General features: G+C 41.5%; 1 protein-coding gene across 9 annotated transcripts in view; it reads left to right on the top strand.

Annotated features, from left to right (window-relative positions):
- LOC111956737 (serine/threonine-protein kinase PRP4 homolog) overlaps positions 1–22230 on the top strand; it is a 30787-nt gene extending 8557 nt beyond the window's left edge. The window contains exons 7-17 of one of the 9 annotated variants that reach the window (XR_011474615.1): positions 189–262; positions 3276–3366; positions 3582–3729; positions 4416–4553; positions 12459–12612; positions 15093–15207; positions 15654–15805; positions 16018–16104; positions 17066–20893; positions 21278–21327; positions 21886–22230. Coding sequence is in view for 2 of the 9 variants with exons in the window: in XM_023977297.2 (XP_023833065.1) it covers positions 189–262; positions 3276–3366; positions 3582–3729; positions 4416–4553; positions 12459–12612; positions 15093–15207; positions 15654–15805; positions 16018–16104; positions 17066–17272 (1166 nt within the window). In the remaining 7 variants the exon portion in view is untranslated. Of the gene's footprint in view, positions 1–188; positions 263–3275; positions 3367–3581; positions 3730–4415; positions 4554–12458; positions 12613–15092; positions 15208–15653; positions 15806–16017; positions 16105–17065 lie in introns of all 9 variants that reach the window. The other 8 variants (XR_011474614.1, XR_011474610.1, XR_011474613.1 and 5 more) reach the window with 8 other exon arrangements.
- The last annotated feature ends 580 nt before the right edge of the window (positions 22231–22810 follow it).

The raw sequence follows: 22810 nt of genomic DNA, 5'->3' as shown, positions 1-22810 counted from the left end.
TTATTACAATTGATGGTGATCGAGTTACAAATGTAGTTCCAAAGTCCATTATTCATTATGTCATATCCTAATATACACTATGAATTCTTATTTATAAATCAAATGTATGGCCTTTTGACATCAGCAGTATTCACAAAATGCTTTTACAGTTTAACAGTGCTTATAACTGTACTCCCTTTCTTTCTTAGAAGGAACCAACCCGAAAAAAACATCCGCCCCTGATATGTTCACCGAATCAGATGACATGTTCGCCGCCTACGATGTGAGTACTCCTCCAGTTGCTATGATTCCATTCCGATTCTGACCACCATGATGTGTACGAGCCTTCAACTTTTTAAATGAACTTGTCTATGGAATAGGATTTCGGCAGATAGTTGCAGTGTGGTGCCCGGGTCCCCTTTGTATTACTGTCCAAACAAGCTTCTGTCAGTGGTAACTGTAAACTGGGCCACCGCGTTTTCTCTGGTGACATTTCTGTGAGAACTGCTAGTTCGATTCAGAGTCTGGCTTTCACGTAAATCATTAACTGAGGTCAGTGGGGAACTTACACATTGATCTCAAGTCAGAATACCACCTCAACTGTGGTTGAATGTGGTTTTGTATTGCAGCCTGACAGTCAGACCTGGGTTCAACTAGTATTACACTGAACAAAAATATAAATGCAAGCGTTGATCCCATGTTTCATGAGCTGAAATAAAAATCCCAGAAATYTTCCATACGCACAAAATGTTTCTTGCTCTCAAGTTCTGTGCACAAATTAATTTACATCCCTGTTAGTGAGCATTTCTCCTTTGCCAAGATAATCCATCCACCTGACAGGTGAGGCATATCAAGACACTGATTAAATGGCATGATCATTACAGAGGTACACCTTGTGCTGGGGACAATAAAAGGCCACTCTAAAATGTGCAATTTTGTCACAGATGTCTCAAGTTTTGAGTGAACATGCAATTGGCATGCTGACTACAGGAATGTCCACGAGCTGTTGCCAGAGAATTGAATGTTAATTTCTCTAATATAAGCTCCCTCCAACGCCGTTTTAGAGAATTTGGCAGTACGTCCAACCGGCCTCACAACCACAGACCGCGTGTAACCACGCCAGCCCAGGACCTCCACATCCGGTTATTTCACCTGCGGGATCGTCTGAGGCGGGGTGGGGGGTGGCGCTGAGGACTATTTGTGTCTGTAATAAAGCCCTTTTGTGGGGAAAACTCATTCTGATTGGCTGGACCTGGCTATCCAGTGGGTGGGCCTGGCTGACAAGTGGGTGGGCCTATTGAACTCCAAGGCCCACCCATGGCTGCACTCCCTGCCTAGTCATGTGAAATCCATAGATTTCCACTAATTAATTTCAATTGACTGATTTCCTTTTATGAACTGTAACTCAATAAAAATGTTGAAATTGTTGCATGTTGCGTTTCATATTTTTGTTCAGTATAGAATATTATTTTATTCTATGAGTTTGATTGAGCCTGCTTGTGTTGCCAGATGGACGTGATTTACGCTTTTGAGACTATTCAATTGGTTCCATTGTGCCAGGCAAGCTCAATCAAGCACACTTAATAATAACTTATTACTTGAAAGGATATACAGTGGGGAGAACAAGTATTTGATACACTGCCGATTTTGCAGGTTTTCCTACTTACAAAGCATGTAGAGGTCTGTAATTTTTATCATAGGTACACTTCAACTGTGAGAGGTGGAATCTAAAACAAAAATCCAGAAAATCACATTGTATGATTTTTAAGTAATTCATTTTCATTTTATTGCATGACATAAGTATTTGATCACCTACCAACCAGTAAGAATTCACGGACTTTCTTCACAACACCTGTTTAGTTTATTCTTTAAGAGCCCTCCCCTGTCTCCCCAACATCATTAATCTGTATTAAACTGGCAGCCTGTTTGAACTCGTATACCTGTATAAAAAGACACCTGTCCACACTCAATCAAACAGACTCCAACCTCTCCACAATGGCCAAGACCAGAGAGCTGTGTAAAGGACATCAGGGATAAAATTGTAGACCTGCACAAGGCTGGGATGGGCTACAGGACAATAGGCAAGGCAGCTTGGTGAGAAGCAACAACTGTTGGCCCAATTATTAGAAAATGGAAGAAGTTCAAGATGACGGTCAATCACCCTCGTCTGGGGCTCCATGCAAGATGTCACCTCGTGGCATCAATGATCATGAGGAAGGTGAGGGATCAGCCCAGAACTCACACGGCAGGGACCTGGTCAATGACCTGAAGAGAGCTGGACCACAGTCTCAAAGAAAACCATTTAGTAACACACTACGCCGTCATGGATTAAAATCCTGCAGCGCACGCAAGGTCCCTCTGCTCAAGCCAGCGCATGTCCAGGCCTGTCTGAAGTTTGCCAAATGACCATCTGGATGATCCAAGAGGAGGAATGGAGAAGGTCATGTGGCTCGATGAGACAAAAATAGAGCTTTTGTCTAACACTCCACTCGCCGTGTTTGGAGGAAGAAGAAGGATGAGTACAACCCCAAGAACACCATCCCAACCGTGAAGCATGGAGGTGGAAACATCATTCTTTGGGGATGCTTTTCTGCAAATCGGGACAGGACGACTGCACCGTATTGAGGGAGGATGGATGGGCCATGTTATCGCGAGATCTTGGCCAACAACCTCCTTCCTTCAGTAAGAGCATGAAGATGGGTCGTGGCTGGGTCTTCCAGCATGACAACAACCCAAAACACACAGCCAGGGCAACTAAGGAGTGGCTCTGTAAGAAGCATCTCAAGTCCTGGAGTGGCTAGCCAGTCTCCAGACCTGAACCCAATAGAAAATCTTTGAAGGGAGCTGAAAGTCCCGTACTGCCCAGCGACAGCCCCGAAACTTGAAGGATCTGGAGAAGGTCTGTATGGAGGAGTGGCCAAAATCCCTGCTGTAGGTTTGGCAAACCTGGTCAAGAACTACAGGAAACGTATGATCTCTGTAATTGCAAACAAAGGTTTCTTACCAAATAATTAAGTATCTGCTTTCTATGTATCAAATACTTATGTCATGCAATAAAATGCAAATTAATTACTTAAAAATCATACAATGTGATTTTCTGGATTTTTGTTTTAGATTCCATCCTCACAGTTGAAGTGTACCTATTGATAAAACAATGGACCAGACCTCTACATGCTTTGTAAGTAGGAAAACCTGCAAAATCGGCAGTGTATCAAATACTTGTTCTCCCCACTGTATATATATATATTTATTTTTTTACCATATTTTTTTTACTAAGTGATTTGTGCTCACTGCAGAGTGCAAGGCTTCGAGCAGCAGGCATCGGGAAGGACTTTAAGGAGAACCCCAATCTCCGAGACAACTGGACAGACGCAGAGGGATACTACCGTAAGTCCATGTGGCATAAAGTTCCTTCATTTGTTTGTTAGTTTGTTAGTTCATTAATCACTCAGTGAAGTGTTTTGGTTAGATCTATTCTGTTGTATGTCGATACGTTTGTGCACAATTGTGCATTTTTAATCTACATTATCCGTCAAAATTGTTAGAAGAGAAAGTTCCTATTCATAACCAGCTAATATATTCTGTCTTTTGATGTTTGACAGGACTCAATATCGGGGAGATACTGGACAAGCGGTACAGCGTGTACGGCTACACGGGCCAGGGGGTGTTCAGCAACGTCATACGCGCCCGAGACGTGGCCCGCGCCAGCCATGAGGTGGCCATCAAGATCATTCGGAACAACGAGCTCATGTGAGTGTCAGTCTACCAATAGTTCGTCCTGGGCCCTGTTCAGCAGCTAAATGGAGGGAAACACGGGAGATATTACCTGAACTTGCCTGTTGCAAAAAGTTTTGCTCGGTGTGCGCCACTGAACACAACTCATCAAACTCATAATGTGAACTTTCCCTCATCATTATGCCTTTGTTACATGGAAGAGGCTTGTATTTAATATTTTGACATGGGTAGCCACCTTCCTCCTGGAGGGATGGGTGTGTAGGCTTTTGTTCTATCCAGGCTCTAACACACCGGATTCCACTAACCTCTACTTCCTTAGCTGAATCGGGTGTGTCAGAGCAGGGCTGGATCAAAAGACTGTGTATTCATTAGTCTGATTCCATTGCAAAACATTTAATATGTTGCAAAATGTTTCGCAACGGTAACCGTTTACTCCAAATGGGAAATGTTTTCCAACGAAAACGTTTCTATTGGACAAATTATAGTATGTCTCTCCCCGTTTGGTTCCGTTTGCTTCTGTTTGGTTCCTAGATTAAATGGTAAACGGTTTCGGGGAAACGGTTTCCGTTGCTAAATGTTTTGCAACAGACTAATGAATACTCCCCAGTACACCCAGTATCTCTCCAGGTGGATCTGTCCTACTGGGATGCCAGTGTGTCCATAACTTGAGACTCATCCCAGTGATCTCTCTGTCCTAACAGGCAGAAGACTGGGCTGAAGGAGCTGCAGTTCCTTAAGAAGCTCAACAATGCTGATCCGGACGACAAGTTCCACTGTCTGCGGCTCTACCGACACTTCTACCACAAGCAGCACCTCTGTCTGGTCTTCGAGCCTCTCAGGTACACCAACAAGGCCACTGGCTCCCCTAGATTGAGTACAGTGTTTCCCCTTTCACTGTATAGGCAGTAGGGCTTACCCCATTTAGCTGACTGGTCGATTGTTTGGTCGATTGCCTGTTGGTCGACCGAGATTTCTTTAGTCGAGCAGTAGCATGGTGTACAAGGCTTTATCTGATTCGTGCCTGTCTGAGTGGATTAATCCATTGTAGGGGCCGTGGGGATGGCACAGTCCACTCTAAGACATTTGCTACTCAAATTGTATATGGTTATGTAAGAACAATGGTGCAACTAATACAAATTATATTGTTTTATAACAATTGCGCTTTTCTCCCCGTCGGATAGCGGTCTCTGTCCGCGGTTCTGAAATGCATCAGTGCGCTGTTGAATTGGCGCCCCTTCCTAGACCATGTTGCTATGGGCATAATAGCAAAGTTAACCAGCATATTGGTGTTGAGAACAATGCGGTAGAGGTAGCAGCGGAGTTGGGAGATGAGAAAACAGCCCCTGCCTTAATTGTCTAAGAAAAGTGAGGAAAGAGGAATCCCCAACTTAATTGAGTCTGTAATCAATAGCCTAATTGTTAAATGTGCCTGGCTTTATAAATCATCTATATATATACTGTATCTACAGAAATAAGTGTTTAATAGCCTACTGATTCCGTTAGCACCAAGCCTCACGCAACCACATGTCGGATAAACAATTTCACAAATTCGTCTGTTTTTAATCTTTGCTTTACACTTTTTTGTTGTTGTTTGAACAGCCTCTTTAGTATTATTTATAATTTATTCACACTTCCATATTGTCCGAAAAATAATATAATAGCCTTCGTTTTTCTTGATCCTTATTGTTATTATTACTATTATTGTAATGTCATTAGCATTAGTAGGCATAGTATAGCGGCCTTGTATAACCACCATCGAGCTGTAGGCCTAAAGGCGTCAGCACACTTCAGTTCGGCTGGCGGCTAGTCGAAGTCAGCTTGGCGAACTGAACGCGTGTGCTCGCAAAAAAAGTGGAAATATTACTGTTTGTCCATTTTGAGACAGATTAATACATTTGTCATAAATTTATGTTTTTGCCGAGGAGATCTTAGTTGCACAATTTTACATATAACTAAGATGTTTGGTGCAGTATTTCTAAATGAAAAAATGTGCATGAAAATGAATCTTCTCTCGTTGAATGACAACAGACTTTACTGAAGAATCCCTGCTGTTGACCAATCACAGACAAAGGGGCGTAGACTTCGGCTACCGACTTCAGCTATCGGCTACCGACTTTGGCTTGCCTGAGAAAAAATGTTGTGTGTCCGAACAACCGAGAAAAAAAAAAAAACTTACCAAAGTCCAAAACGAACAAAACACCACAAAAAGAAAGGATGACCAAGGCACTCTTCATATAATTAATTAAAATGCCTTTATTTGTATCTATTTGTTCAATAGAAACAAAGTTTTAAAAATCCGACGTGTTTCGGCTGCATGGCCTTAGTCAGGGAGTACAAAGAAATAATACAATGTCCTCTTTTGAACAGCTTTTCCAATTAGCCTTAATTTGAAGAGGGAGTGGTTACAAAATTGATTGGACACACCTACTAAACAATACTATACATATTAAAAAGTGAAATACTGTAGTTATGTTATCAAAAAATTCAACTCCAAGCTAGAAGTATCAGAACACCTAGAAAAGTAGTTCTAACCTTAAATATGACTGGTTAGAAGTGTCAAGAATAAGAAAGCAATATATTCCATAGTACACTAGAACACAGCAAACATGAACAACAACAGTCTAAACTTAGCTGAGGGCAATTGAGCAAAATGTCCACTAGATGACAGCAAATGGACCTATCACAACCCTACAGGAAGGGTGAGAAATCCATATCTTCATTTAAACCAGGGTACTTAGTGGACTGTAGATTGTAAATCCAAAAACTTTTCCTTTGGTTTAACTGTTTTAGACGGTCCCCTTTTCTAATTGAGGCCGGAACATTATCAATACCCATAGCTTGTAGGGAGGCAGGGTTGCCATGGTGTAAGAACTTGTAGTGCCTTGCCATGGGGTAGTCTTCATTGCCTACCCGTATGGCGTACTTGTGTTCCGCTAAGCGGTCTTGAAGATGTTTTGCTTGTACCAGGCCTTCAGATGTAGAAACGAAATAGGTCAATCTTTGTATTGAATTCATTAGTTGAGTATGTGGGGGCAAAGGACAGTCCTTTAGACAAGACCCTTACACAATCATCAGAAAGGGGTTCTCCAGAAATGTTGATCACAGCCTTGTTCTGGTCCTGCTCCGTGTGGTTGGATAGTCTTGATTTCTTCCTCCCCCTCCGTGTTGGCCTCTTCCACGTCCTCTCCTTGTCTTGTTTAGGATCCTGCGTGACTCCTCTTCCCGATCTAAAAAATCTTGGGAGGAGCTGGCCTCTGAGTGTCTGGGGTGATCCTCATTGTCACTGCTCGTAAAGTTGAAAAAAAAAGATCTACTCTTCCTCCTCTGGGGATGTGATTCTGAATTCTTGCGCGTTGGTTTTCTCCAGGCAAAGACCTTGCCATCTCTGTAGTCTACTTCACAAATTGTTGTCGTTATATGTGCACAAACTCTTCCAAACTCTTTCGKCTCGGAAGTATGCGGACATCTTAAGAGCGAATCCTATTTAGTCTTAAAACCGTAACTTATTTAGGCCTATATTTCAATACTTATATAAGCTACTGTATCAGTCAATCATTAATTCATTCATGTCATCACACAGCAGACGAGTCATTCATGATTTGAAATGCAATCAAGCATTTAGTTTTAAAATAAAATAAAGCAAACCTTGAATAATTTGCGTAAAAAATATATAAACAGTTCCATTTCGGAAATTGCATTCACAAAATAATCTTTGCTGTAATAAAGGCTTTACAACAAACTCTGGTACGCTAATAATTTCTTTACTGTTTACATTGCTCCAAATGGTCAGAGAAATTATATTGTAATCTAACTACACCTGTTTTGCACACATAATATGCATGCAGCATTTGCTCCTTACCTTTTTCTTGATCTTCATGATTTCCCACAACTAGTCAAATTTATTCCACACATCTGACTTCCCCGTTATCTCCTGAGCAACCAGTAAACATTCCCTGTGTCTAGTTTGTCACGTCCTCTGCATCCAATTTATACATGTCACGTAAAGAAAGGAAGGGTTGAGGGAATAGGGAATGTTTTCCCTAAACAAATGAAGGATTTCGGTAACAGAACTTTTCAGTCAGAAATGGCTGTAATTATGTTTCAACTTCAGCAACACAGACAGCGCGATAAACACTGTTGATGTTCTGTGGTGGTCACTGCGGAGAGAGACAATGGGTGCTAGTCACTCGCTGTAAAAAAAAAAATAAGACACTTCAGCAATTCTAACAAATCAATTGTGGTTGGACTCCCTCAAGTCATTTGTGTGTTTTAATTATTTAATCAAACACTGCACTCCAAGCATCAGACAAGCTTAGTGCATATAGTTGATTTGATTAAAATACATAGGATGTCTCTATACAGTGCATTCGGGAAGTATTCAGACCCCTTCACTTTTTCCACATTTTGTTTTGTTACAGCCTTATTATTATTATTTTATTTTTTATCAATCTACACCGGGCCTGGGCAACTCCAGTCCTCGGGGGCCTGAGTGGTGTCACACTTTTGCCCCAGCTAACACACCTGATTCCAATAATCTACTAATCATGATCTTCAGTTAAAAATGCAATTAGTTTAAATCAGGTGTGTTTGCTAGGGATGGGGGAAAAGTGACACCAGTTAGGTCCCCGAGGACTGGAATTGCCCAGACCTGATCTACACACTACTCCATAATGACAAAGGGAAAACAGTGTATGGAAATTTCATAAATACCTTATTTACATAATTATTATTATTATTATTATTATTACAATTATTATTAGTCCTGGACTTCCTGGGTCCTGGACCACCCCCAGGTGGGTGCTGGACCACCCCCAGGTGGTGAAGGTAGGAAACAACATCTCCACTTCGCTGGGGCCCCAAAGGGTGTGTGCTCAGCCCCCTCCTGTTCACCCATTACTGCGTGGCCATGCATGCCTCCAACTTAATCATCAAGTTTGCAGACGACACAACAGTAGTAGACTTGATCACCAACAAAGCCGAGACAGACTATAGGGAGGTGGTGAGGGTACTCAGTGTTGTGTCCGGAAAACAACCTCACACAACGTCAACAAAACAAAGGAGATGATTGTAGACTTTGGGAAACGGCAGAGGGAGCACCCCCCTATCCACATCGACGGGACAGCAGTGGAGAAGGTGGAAAGTTCCTCGGCATACAAATCACGGACAAACTGAAATGGTCCACCCACACAAACAGTGTGGGGAAGAACCTCAGGAGGCTGAAGAAATTTTGCTTGTCATCTAAAACCTTAACAAACTTTTACAGATGCACAATTGAGTACATCCTGTCGGGCTGTATCACAGCCTGGTACGGCAACTGCACCGCCCACACCCATTGTCACAGGAAGGCCAAAAAGATAATCAAAGACGACAACCACCACCCGAGCCACTGCCGGTTCACCCCGCTACAATCCAGAAGACCAGGTCAGTACAGATGCATCAACGCTGGGACAGAGAGACAGAAGCTATTTTTCAATCTCAAGGCCCTGATGGCTCTGACTGTTAAACAACCGTCACTGACACAGAGAGGCTGCTGCCTACATACAGACTTGAAATTATTGGACACTTTAATGAATAGATTACTAGTGACTTTTAATGATGGCGCTTTAATAATATTTACATATCTTGTATTACTCATCCCATATGTATATACTGTATTTTTATACCATCTATTGCATCTTGCCTATGCCGCTCAGTCATCGCTCATCCATATATTTATATGTATTCTCTTTTTCCATCGCTTTACTTAAACGTTTGTGTATGAGGTAGTTATTGTGGAATTGTTAGATATTACTGCACTGTATATCGCTACACTTGCAATAACATCTGCAAACCATGTGTATGTGACTGATTTGACCAAGAACCCGATGGTCACTCTGACAGAGCTCCAGAGTTCCTCTGTGGAGATGGGAAAACCTTCCAGAAGGACAACCATCTCTGCAGCACTCCACCAATCAGGTCTCTATGGTTGACTGACCAGACAGAAGCCACTCCTCAGTAAAAGGCACATGAAAGCCCACTTGGAGTTTGCCAAAAGGCACCTAAAGGACTCAGACCATGAGAAACAAGATTATCTGGTCTGATGAAACCAAGATTGAACTCTTTGCCCTGAATGCCAAACGTCACATCTGGAGGAAACCTGGCACCATCTCTACGGTGAAGCATGGTGGTGACAGCAGAGACTAGTCAGGGTTGAGGGAGAGATGAACTTAGATCCTTGACGAAAACCTGCTCCAGAGCATTCAGGACCTCAGACTGTGGCGAAGGTTCACCTTCCAACAGGACAATGACCCTAAGCACACAGCCAAGACAATGCTGAAGTGGCTTCGGGACAAGTCTCTGAATGTCCTTGAGTGGCCCAGCCAGAGCCCAGACTTGAACTGATCGAACATCTCCTGAGAGACCTGAAAATAGCTGTGCAGCGACGCTCCCAATCCAACCTGACAGAGCTTGAGAGGATCTGCAGAGAATAATGGGAGAAACTCGTAAAAATACAGGTGTGCCAAGCTTGTAGCGTCATATCCAAGAAGACTTGATGCTGTGAGCGCTGCCAAAAGTGCTTCAACAAAGTACTTAGTAAAGGGTCTGAGTACTTATGTAAATGTGATTAATTTTTTATATGTAATAAAATAGCTACAATTTCTAAACGTATTTTTGCTTTGTCATTATGGGGTATTGTGTGTAGATTGCTGAGGATTTCTTTATTTAATCCATTTTAGAATAAGGCTGTAATGTAACAAAATGCTGAATAAGTCAAGGGGTCTGAATACTTTCCGAATGCACTGTATATGGAAAATTACACGTTTAAACATTTCAGCCAATCAATTGGTCGAAAGAACACAGACTCGTTCTACCAATATTTTTGGGGGGTCAGGGGCAGTACTAATAGGCAGTGTGGGCCCCTCCACATAGGTCTGCTCTCCCTTTCTTTGTAAAGTAATTTGGTTTCAATTTAACATTTTGGTTATAAAAGACCCAGCTGCTGATTTTGGGGAGCCTTTGCATCCTGCCCTAAAAATAATCTTGGGGAAAGTGAACATAGAGTCTGTAAAGAGATGGTCTTATTGATGCTGTTTGACGTCTGAGAAAGTCTGCTGGTTCATCCTTGGGAGCAATTTCCAAACCCCTGAAGGTACCACGTTCATCTGTACAAACAATAGTATGCAATAGTATCCACCATGAGACCACGCAGCCGTCATACCGCTCAGGAAGAAGATGCGTTCTGTCTCCTAGAGATGTACTTACTTTGGTGCAAATCAATCCCAGAACAACAGCAAAGGACCTTGTGAAGATGCTGGAGGAAACAGGTACAGAAGTATCTATATCCACAGTAAAAAGAGTCCTATATCAACATAACCTGAAAGGCCGCTCAGCAAGGAAGAAGCCACTGCTCCAAAACCGGCATAAAAAAGCCAGACTATGGTGGCAACTGCACATGGGGACAAAGATCGTACTTTTTGGAGAAATGTCCTCTGGTCTGATGAAACAAAAATAGAACTGTTTGGCCATAATGGCCATCGTTACGTTTTGGAGGAAAAAGGAGGATGCTTGCAAGCTGAAGAACACCATCCCAACCGTGAAGCACGGGGGTGGCAACATCATGTAGTAGGGGGTGCTTTGCTGCAGGAGGGACTGGTGCACTTCACAAAATAGATGTCGTCATGAGGGAGGAAAATTATGTGGCTATATTGAAGCAACATCTCAAGACATCAGTCAGGAAGTTAAAGCTTGGTCGCAAATGGGTCTTCCAAATGGACAATGACCCCAAGCATACTTCCAAAGTTGTGGCAAAATGGCTTAAGGACAACAAAGTCAAGGTATTGGAGTGGCCATCACAAAGCCTTGACCCCAATCCTATAGAAAATTTGTGGGCAGAACTGAAAAAGCGTGTGCGAGCAAGGAGGCCTACAAACTTGACTCAGTTACACCATCTCTGTCAGGAGGAATGGGCCAAATTCACCCAACTTATTGTGGGACGTTTGTGGAAGGCTACCCGAAACGTTTGACCCAAGTTAAACAATTTAAAGGCAATGCTACCAAATACTAATTGAGTGGATGTAAACATCTGACCCACTGGGAATGTGATGAAAGAAATAAAAGCTGAAATAAATCATTCTCTCTACTATTATTCTGACATTTCACGTTCTTAAAATAAAGTGGTGATCCTAACTGACTGGGAATTTCTCCTAGGATTAAATGTCAGGAATTGTGAAAAACTGAGTTTAAATGTATTTGGCTAAGGTGTATGTATACTTCCGACTTCAACTGTATACACACACACACACTACCGTTCAAAAGTTTGGGGTCACCTAGAAAAGTCCTTGTTTTTGAAAGAAAAGCACCTTTTTTGGTCATTAAAATAACATACAATTGATCAGAAGTACAGTGTAGACATTGTCAATGTTGTAAATGACTATTGTAGCTGGATTTTAAATGGAATATCTACATAGGCTTAGAATATGTGGACAACTACAAATACCTAGGTGTCTGGTTAGACTGTAAACTCTCCTTCCAGACTCACATTAAGCAGAGGGCACTGTACAGTTACTTTAAAACTTTATGCAAACAGGAAATTAAGTGGGGTGACAGGCAAGTGGTAAAAACAATGGGAAGGGTGGTCACAGGGATTGAACCCTGGTCTTCAGTGGGGAGTTGGATATGTGATATGCCAGGGAGTGTTACCACTATGCCGTAGCACTGCACAATGCAACTCTAGATTGTAAGTGTCATCTCTCTTTACTCCTCAGTATGAACCTGCGCGAGGTACTGAAGAAGTATGGCAAAGACGTGGGCCTCCACATCAAGGCGGTGCGCTCTTACAGCCAGCAGCTCTTTCTGGCCCTGAAGCTGCTGAAACGCTGCAACATCCTGCACGCCGATATCAAACCTGACAACATCCTGGTGCGTCTCCTCTAACCAACCAAAGCACCCAGAGAGAGTCAATAACACTATTTCACTAAACACAGTCAAAAATACATGTTTAAAGCAGGTTTTAGTTTTGAAAATTGTATTTAAGTGTCACTCCACAATGATACAATAATACAGATTTGTTTGTTTTTAATCACATTGTGAACCACTCAAATGTCGTTTTGAGACTCTAACAATCATTATCAAACATGGTACAGGCGTCATCTATAATTCATTACGTCATCTATACACATGTATGCATAAAAACAAAAAAACTGAGTACAGAAGATAAAAGGACAATTAAGCACTTGTAAAGAAAGTCTCCATTGTGGGATAATGTGGCAGGCTTTGGCGCAGGCATTTAAATTATTATTACTTGATGATAAAATGTCACCCAATTTATTATTTTAATCTAGACTGTTAATTATAATTTTGTCTGGACAGCTGACTTAAAACATCATCCCGAATGTTGTTTTATAACCCACAGTAAAGCAAGACATGAGCTTCTGTTTCAATAGAACCCTTGTTCCAAGAAGTACATGTTTATCTAAGGGAATGTTTGTGTATCGACCAGTCTCAATGGCGAAAGGGGCCACTCCACATCTAAATTTAGCAAAAGAGCTTTGATATTACTTCGATAAAACTGTACGTACGTAGGCAGTAGGTGCACAGTTTGTTACTTTCAGGTTTGTTTATCAGTTGGTACCACTTTAGTTCATTGTGTTCCTAAAAGCGCTGATTCAAAAGCATTTTGGGCATTTCTAGAATACACTCTGGCTTTGACATTTTGTCTTTGCAACATCACAAGCCCATACAAATACACTTTAACATAGACGTTCATTTGGCATACTGCAACATCTCTGCAAGTGTTTTTAAATGCATAGCCACTAGTGATGCCATAGAGTTTTCCAGCCCATATCACCTTGAATAGCAGCACAAAGGTAACATCTGCAGGCACGGTTAAAAACAGCATTAACACAAGTATAATGTATCTGTCCACATACTGCTGCAGCATAGGTAATAATAGGTAGCACCAGTGATTCAAACAGTTTACTGTTCCTGGTTCGAATCCAGGCTGTATCACATCTGGCCATGATTGGGAGTACCATAGGGCGGCGCACAATTGGCCCAGCGTCGTCCGGGTTTGGCCAGGGTAGGCCGTCGTTGTAAACAAGAATTTGTTCTTAACTGACTTGCCTAGTTAAATAAAACAATTTACACTTTACAATGACGGCACCAAGGGCACAATTTGCATGGTTAGCTATGTACTTAATCCAAAACTGAATTAATAATCAACCCCAGATACGTATACTCACTGACATCTGTGGCAGGACCACAGGAGAAAATAAGGTGCACTACCTTAGTTTTGACTACATTGATTTTCCATTGTTCACACCAGTTAAAAGCAATATATAAAAAAAATCTTAAAACTCATCTTCAGTTTCAGAGATCAATACGATGTAATCTGTATATAAAAGAGTAGACACTCATTCATTGTTATGACCTTTTCCTAGAGCTTTGATGGCCAGAGTGAGATCATTAATGTACATTGACAACAGAATAGGTGATAAAATGCAACCCTGTTTCACTCCAATGTCAACAGGTAACCAGTCAGTTAGGCAGCCAGTTAGACAGTTCACATTATCATACATCATAAGGCATTTCAGGATGTTACCATTTAGACCAATTTGACTCCAGCTTGTCCCATAGCATACATATGTCAATGTGGTCAAAGGCTTGAGATAAATCTATTGAAGAACAGTAAGTGGACTTGTTAATTTTTTTATTTGAATCTGATTGTGGTAAATCGGGTGGCGTATTCCAGGCAACTTTGTTTCTTTCTGAACCCATTTTGCTCATCTGCTATATTGTTSTATGTTTCTGAATGATCCATTATGCTGTCTTGTTGGCATTATGACCCAGTTGCGCTGATAACTGATATGAGCAAGGCACTCTGCCCTGACCTGTTTTGCCTGGTCAAGTAACCAGCCGTGGCCCAGTGCACCTCTGTTCACACAATTAGACTAAACTATGTGATATTTTTGGGGGGGGGGGGTTAACACTGTTAACTAGAGATGACCGTTGTACAATGTCAATGCTCTGACTATAAATTAGATACAGTACGTTTAAAATTGTATCACTTACCTAAGAGTTTAGTTTACAGCAGGGTTGTCTCACTTGCTAACTAGCCAGTAAATAACTAGATGCTGACTAGTATTTACTGACCTGTTGACTGTGGCACGCAGCACTCCTTTTCCACAGTGACGTAATAGTGAAATAGGGTTATTCACATCTGCATCTCAGTTCTTTTGATAGCATGTGGTTTGTCATTGTGCTTGAACTCTACAATAAATACATTTGGTGGAAGGGGAATGCTGGGAGATTTGCCATCACGATTGACCTTTTGAAACATGTTGGCTGGAGTTTTACATAGGTCGAGTGGCATATTTTTTTGATTGGTTTGTTTTCAACAGGTCAACGAGTCGAAAACCATCCTCAAGCTCTGTGACTTTGGTTCAGCGTCGCACGTGGCAGAGAATGACATCACGCCCTACTTGGTCAGCCGGTTCTACAGGGCGCCGGAGATTAGTGAGTCTTCGCTTTTCTTATTCACTTTTGTGTTCTTCTCCTCTGTTCTTTTGTATTTTCTTCTCTTCTCTGGATTGGTTTAGAATGAATCCTCTCACTCAACTTTTTATCACCAACCCTTGACCTGAAGAGCTACTTTACTTAGTGTGCAGGCTTTTGCTCCATCCCAGCACAAACTACATTCAACTAATCACCTCTCATCAAGTCCTTGATTAGTTGAATTAGTGCATCCAGTAGCTCTCCACAACCAGTTGGTGACCACCTCTGTAGGTCTTAACTTGTAGGGAAAATGTACCACTGTCGTGTTTAGTAGGCACCAAACGGAAGAAAACAGATTATTTTGAATACTTTTGAAAAGGTGTGCCCTTATGAGCACATCACTGATCAAACAAACTCATTTGTCATGGTTTGTCAAAGTCCTCTAAATCCTACATCTTTCCTTGCAGTCATCGGGAAGCCTTACGACTATGCGATCGACATGTGGTCCGTTGGCTGCACTCTGTATGAGCTGTACACGGGCAAGATACTTTTCCCAGGGAAAACCAACAACCACATGATTAAGCTCGCCATGGACATCAAGGGCAAGATGCCCAACAAGGTGAGACCAACTGTACTGTAGGGTCCATCCAGAAACACACCCTTCCCCCTACTACTGGAAATGTACAGAAAGAAAAACTATTTATTCAGAAGTGAAATAAGAATTCTGAAATATCAATGAGGAAACTTGAATTCTGAGTTTCTGGTTACTTCCTGGGCGGATCAATTTGAAATGGAATTGACCCCAACGTATATCTTTCTACCCCTTCACAGATGATCAGGAAAGGCGTGTTCAAGGACCAGCACTTTGACCAGAACCTCAACTTCCTGTACACAGAAGTAGACAAAGTCACTGAAAGGGTAGGTTGTTGTCTCATATTGTCTGAGTGGGAATGTTTGCATGAAAACCCCTCTGGTATCAGTATCAGTCAACTGATCTTACACTGAACAAAAATATAAACGCAACATGCAATGATTTCAAAGAATTTACTGAGTTACAGTATATATAAGGATATCAGTCAATTGAAATAAATTGATTAGGCCCTAATGACTGGGAAAGGGCGCAGCCCTGGGTAGGCCCGTGGTCTGCGGTTGTGAGGCCAGTTGGACATACTGCCAAATTATCTAAAACAACGTTGGAAGCGGCTTATGGTGGAGAAATTAACATTCCATTTTCTGGCAACAGCTCTGGTGGACATTCTTGCAGTCAGCTTGCCAATTGCACACTCCCTCAACTTGAGACATCTATGGCATTGTGTTGTGTGATAAAATGGCACATTTTAGTGGCCTTTTGTCTGTCCCTAGCATAAGGTGCACCTGTGTAATGAGCATACTGTTTAATCAGCTTCTTGATATGCTACATCTGTCAGGTGAATGGATTATCTTGGCAAAGGAGAAATGCTCACTAACAGGGATATAAAAAAAAAATGGTGTACAACATTTGTGTGTATGGAACATTTCTGGTGTCTTTTATTTCATCTCATGAAACATGGGACCAACACTGTACATGATGCCTTTATATTTTTGTTCAGTATATTTCCATTTTGTGCAAAGTTAGCTAAGTCCATTGTTCATTCTCCTTTTCCTGCTATTCCAATCACCCCCTCTACATCTCTATGCCAATTTTATTTTCCCCCACTCCTTTTCTCTCGCCGTCTTATGACATGGTTTGTTTTCCTCCCTGGTTCTTTCTCGACACTGATCCCTTTCGCCACACCCCACCCAACCCGCACACTCATATCTGTTCCGCTTCTCATTCTGACTCCCCTCTCTCCATCCCCCTGTACCACCTCTGTCCTTCTTCTGTCCCACCTATCCACAGGAGAAGGTGACAGTGATGAGCACCATCAACCCCACCAAGGAGCTGCTGGCTGACATGGTGGGCTGCCAGCGTCTCCCTGAGGACCAGCGCAAGAAGGTTGCCCAGCTCAAGGACCTGCTGGACCTGACCCTTATGCTGGACCCGGCCAAGAGGATCAGCATCAACCAGGCCCTGCAGCACCCCTACATCCAGGAGAAGATCTTCTGAGCATCTCCTACTGTACCACTCAGTCATGCATTGATTGATTGACACATGCAGAAGCTAGTACTGAGTCCCTAGTTTGACTATGGTTGGACCCCACCCCAGCCCAAGAAATTGATTTATTTGAGCTGGCAGACTCTGCTGATGGAGAGGAAGTAGTATTATCTTTCTTCCTCTGTTTACACAACACACACATGCTCTCCCGTTTTACATTGATCTAATGGCTTGTATTATATAACCATAGTCGTGGTGTGAACGTTTTAAATGTTTAATCGAAATTGAATCCTTAACGTTAAGGAAAAAACTGAAACTTTTATTTATTTATTATTTTTTTTTTTTTACAAAATGTAAATCCCAGTGCAGTTATCACAAAACGACCACTAACAGGTCCTGATCATCATGAAGGGAATAGGCCTACCTAACACAACAATGCTGTAACGTTAGTAAGAGGGGATATGCATCCGCACGTCGTCGTCGTCGTTAACAGTTTGAAATAAAAGTGCTGATTACAGTTGGTATGCATCTGTTTTCAATGGACTATTTGAGTCGTGAGGTAATTTGTTAAATGAAGAACTGCAAACGCCATTTGAGCCTCGACTCACGCTACTGAAACGGGTGCGTCTTTCTCATAAATTTCACAGTTTACTCCCATTTCAACAGGGTGTTAATTCCTTTTGTAATGGGAGTTGAGACATATAGCTAACAGCATTAGAAAGCAAAAATTATTCCCTTTTTTAACCAGTAAATACCTGTATTTAGCGCGATTTCTTTTGCCCTGTGTTTGATTTGTGCGCTTAAACTTGGTGGGCAGGCTTTTGTTAATCATGAAATAAAGTAGGCCCCTAGACTATTGAATACAAAATTTGCCTTCATTGAAATGTTTTTGTTTCATATTTTATAGTGGAACCTGCCTAGATTTAGGAGGGGTTGTAACCTATTCTAAATGGCACACTATAGCAGTTCACAAAAAAGCCTAAAATAGCACTGCAGTTATTCCAAATCTGCAGCGTGTGGCTGGAACACATTTCCCTACGTTTCCCTATCAACCAGTCCATTTTGAATTTGTGATAAAGCTGTCGTGATTCGGCAAGGAATGTAGCTTGGCTACAGTTTCGTTTGTGTATCCCATCAGTTTGATACGTTTGTATAGGCATTAATACTATGAAATTGTGAAAATTATGATAATGCCCTTTTAGTGTAAGAGCTGTTTGAGAAGACAGCCTAAAATTTCAGCCTGTTTTGGTGGGATGAAGTTTTGGCCTGCCTGGTGACATAACTATTTTCCCGCCCAGTGAAGACCAATGAGAAAGAGTTCCAAACCTCTCTTTCAATAACGGCTAGTTTTCAGTTTTCCCTTCCCCACTAAGACCACTCCCAGACAGCCCTAGCAAAATTCTTGCTTGTGAAATTGCTCTTGGCTAAGAAGCTATTTTTGTTTCTTGACCATTTTAATTGAAAACAATCACGGTGATTGTTACCCAGAAATTATTTGATATTGAGATAAAAATGCCTGCATTAGACCTTTAAGGCCTAATGAGAGCTTGGGTGCTCAGCATGCATGTGTGTAGAGAGAGCGGTCGGATTGTAATTTCACCTGCAGAAGCAGATTCCAGATGCCGCCTACGGTAGAACTTAATTGCCCCCTAGCGGTCATACCATGCAATATGATTTGACATGGAATTTTGTTAAATGTTCTTATCGTTTTAACGGGGACATTTAAAAAAAAAAAAACACATTTATGGCAGTTTAAACGTTAAGAAATATTTTCCATTTGTCACATCCCTAAACCATAGTAGGGCTACAAGCAGAATGCCTGCTTTATGACATATTTTCCATCTCCGCCTAACTGCAAGTCAGATAAAAAGCTTATAATGACGCATAACTATCTCATGGACAGTAAGCCACTCAAAAAGAGTGAGTTTCATCCACTTGGATTTTCAGTTTTTTGATTGGCCCCTTGCAGGTGACTGAAGGTGGATGATATTGTAGCTGTAAAAATGTAATTCTGATTGTTGGGAGTTTACTGTCATTCATGAGTTGCCAAGGCTGTGACGAGCAGGGAGGGGGTCCAGATAATGATCACAGTTATTTAACTTGGGCTTTGTTTGATTGGTCGCAACCCAATTGTTCGTAACCCAATGCCCTAAACCTTTTGATTGGGACGTTTGTACAGTCTAGATTGTGAAGTCTTGCAGACTTGGCAGCTCCTTTGACTTACTATTATTCTGTGCTGTTATTACCCGTCATGCCCTGTGCTGTGTGTTGTGTTTTATTGTGGTGCAGGGCCAGCGTAAATGCTATTTATATCCACGTCTCCCCCAGGTATTGAAAACCCAGAGCGCTCCCCCACCCTGGTGTCTGTGCAGGCCCTGGTCCGCATGCCCGTTCTGCCGCTGCCTGTAGGTCTGTCAGTGCCGAAAACCCAAACGGTTGGGGGTCCTACTTGAGCCCACCTGCAGGGATGGCCCCTCATGTTTAAAGCAGATTGTATACCACTTTCAGTACATTGAAGGTAAGCTATCCCCCCCTCCTCCAAAAAACAAAACCCATCAACTTCACCTGGTTATTACCTCGTATGTTTGTTTATTTATTTATTTTTAATATATTTTAATGTTGTACACATTGTTTTAGCCAGATGCCCCCATAGACATGGTTTACATGTTGTTTAAAAATATGTCAAAGACAAACTGGATAAAAGTAAACTTAATCAAGTCACGCACCCAAATTGTGGAGAGGAAGTTGGGTCGGGTATGGGGGGGCTGTATCCAACAAGCTATGATGGACAAGAGCACCTTCAGTGTACTTATCTTAATGGAACAACTCAGAATTTCTTGCTCTCCTGTAACGAATACCTTTTGTTTTTCATGTGTTCCCTTGATACAATGTTAGAAACTGCATGTGAGGATAGCAGTCTTGCTACGTATTGAAAATTGTGTGTTGCAATTATTTTAGGCATGTTCCTCTAAAAAAGAAGGGTATTTAAGTGTTTTGTTTCCCTCTATCATTGGTTTTCATGTTTTGTATGACCATGTTGTCTTTTGATACAGGGATATTTCTTCTCTGAGCTTTGAGTCTGCTTGTTATGAGCGGTAATTGCCTCTACTTTATTTTGTGTTATATATTTTAATGTTCTTATAGGAGCAAAACAGAAATAAAAGAGCTCACATGTGTAGCTGATGGAGAATTTATGCCTTTTCCACAAATGTCTTCCCTACATACACATGCCAATGTTCAGGCCCCTTTAAGTGTCTAACAATTAACTGAAATTCTGTATTTTTAAAACTAATCCACAAACCTTAACTAGAATACTTTCGTTTTCATCAGATTTTTGTGCAGCTTTAGGCTGGAATCCCAACTTGATTTGTGCGCATAACTTGACGAACACAGATCTCAAGTTAGGATTTGGCACGTGTATGCTAAATTTTGTTTCAAGCCAAATAAGCAAAAGACAACAAAAAACATGTATATTTTTGTGCTTTTTTTTTACTGACACTAACTGATGTTTGTGATGTTTTTCCCAACAATGATGTTTCCTGTGGTGGCTGAGAGCGAGACAGAGTCCAGCACCTTCTCCAGCCTGGGCTCCACTTTCAGAGAGACAAAACCTCCACAAAGCCACTTATCAAGGTCATTTTTGATGGCATGGGTAGATACAAAAAGCAAACAACACTGGGGTGATAGAAAAGACAAGATGGGGAATCACTTTCACTTACCATTTTATGAAAGGCATTTATAATAGACACTCATAATAACATACCTTAAAAGTGTGTTTCTATACGTTTTCTCTCACAATACTTTTAAGGCCTCCTTCCTTTTCTACACATGACATATACTCTATCTGGTTAAAAGTATCATTCCAAGCTGCTCATATACCTGACTGTGGATGTTTGGTTAATCATATTGCTCTAAACTAGTTCCAGATTGCTACAAGCAAGGCTTCAGGTGTCTTGTCTTGTAACTGTGTTAAAGTTGAACCAAGATACTTTTTCATTTGTTCTCTATATATTCTAGGTGCTGCCACTTTAGAGAAGAAACTCACAAGGAACCTCATCTGGACAAAGGTTTCTGTTCTGGAGATAGTTACTGTATTTGTAAAGGTGGACTCATCAATATGACAATCATACAAAGCGGGGCAAATCTCTTCTGAGATTGCTACTTGAGGCTTTTCCCAATCTGGGCTAGGCTCAAGGGAGGGTGCAGATTGGGAAGAGCCAATGTTTTCTGTGAGCAGAAAGAAGCCCTGCTGTGTATGATGTAATTTTGATAAGTCAACCTTTAATAATCATGATGTCATGATCTGATTTGCTGTTCTTTTTCAAACATGTTAGCAGAAACTACTGTAGTTACCATAATGAGCCAGTATTGGACACATTGGGTGATATTTTGGACCCATTATAGACGTTTGAGATTTGTTCATGAACTCAATGCTTTGCTTTGCAGAGCAAAGCCAAATAGATAGCAATTGTATTAGGTCATTTAGATTGAACATGTGTTACAATTTGGCTAAATCTATGCCAAAGTGACCATCAACAATAAGGTAATACTTTTTCTTGTTATTGATAAATATGGCCAGATTCATATCACGGTGTTAACGTTGCAATTTTGTGTTTATTTTTCAGGGTAAGTCAGAACTTATTTTCCCTGTCTTGGTTTCATCAGTCTCCTTTTTCTGCTTTGGTGGCCATGTAAGACTCAAGGCCAGAGAGATGTTCAACAATGGGCCCTGTGGATATTTCTCAGAAACATTTTAAAACAGAAATGTATTAAAACATGCGTAACACTTTTGTCCGTGTACTTAACTGTATTCGTGTAATCCAACCCAAATAATTGGACACCACTTTTTCCAATATATGATAAAACATCTATGTATATTTTGTCTGCTGTTGAGAACATAACTTGTATTCACTTTCACGTGTGTTTTAATACACTGCTCAAAAAAATAAAGTGAACACTAAAATAACACATCCTAGATCTGAATGAAATATTCTTATTAAATACTTTTTTCTTTACATAGTTGAATGTGCTGACAACAAAATCACACAAATTATCAATGGAAATCAAATTTATCAACCCATGGAGGTCTGGATTTGGAGTCACACTCAAAATTAAACAACAGGCTGATCCAACTTTGATGTAATGTCCTTAAAACAAGTCAAAATGAGGCTCAGTAGTGTGTGTGGCCTCCACGTCTGTATGACCTCCCTACAACGCCTGGGCATGCTCCTGATGAGGTGGCGGATGGTCTCCTGAGGGATCTCCTCCCAGACCTGGACGAATCATCCGCCAACTCCTGAACAGTCTGTGGTGCAACGTGCGTTGGTGGATGGAGCGAGACATGATGTCCCAGATGTGCTCAATTGGATTCAGGTCTGGGGAACGGGCGGGCCAGTCCATAGCATCAATGCCTTCCTCTTGCAGGAACTGCTGACACACTCCAGCCACATGAGGTCTAGCAGTTCTTGTCATTAGGAGGAACCCAGGGCCAACCGCACCAGCAATGGTCCACAAGGGGTCTGAGGATCTCATCTCGGTACCTAATGGCAG

This window comes from Salvelinus sp. IW2-2015, linkage group LG32 (assembly GCF_002910315.2).
Source record: "Salvelinus sp. IW2-2015 linkage group LG32, ASM291031v2, whole genome shotgun sequence".
NCBI classification, from domain to species: domain Eukaryota; kingdom Metazoa; phylum Chordata; class Actinopteri; order Salmoniformes; family Salmonidae; genus Salvelinus; species Salvelinus sp. IW2-2015.
Note: the sequence above shows the minus strand (reverse complement) of the source record. Positions and strands in the feature narration are given on the sequence as shown.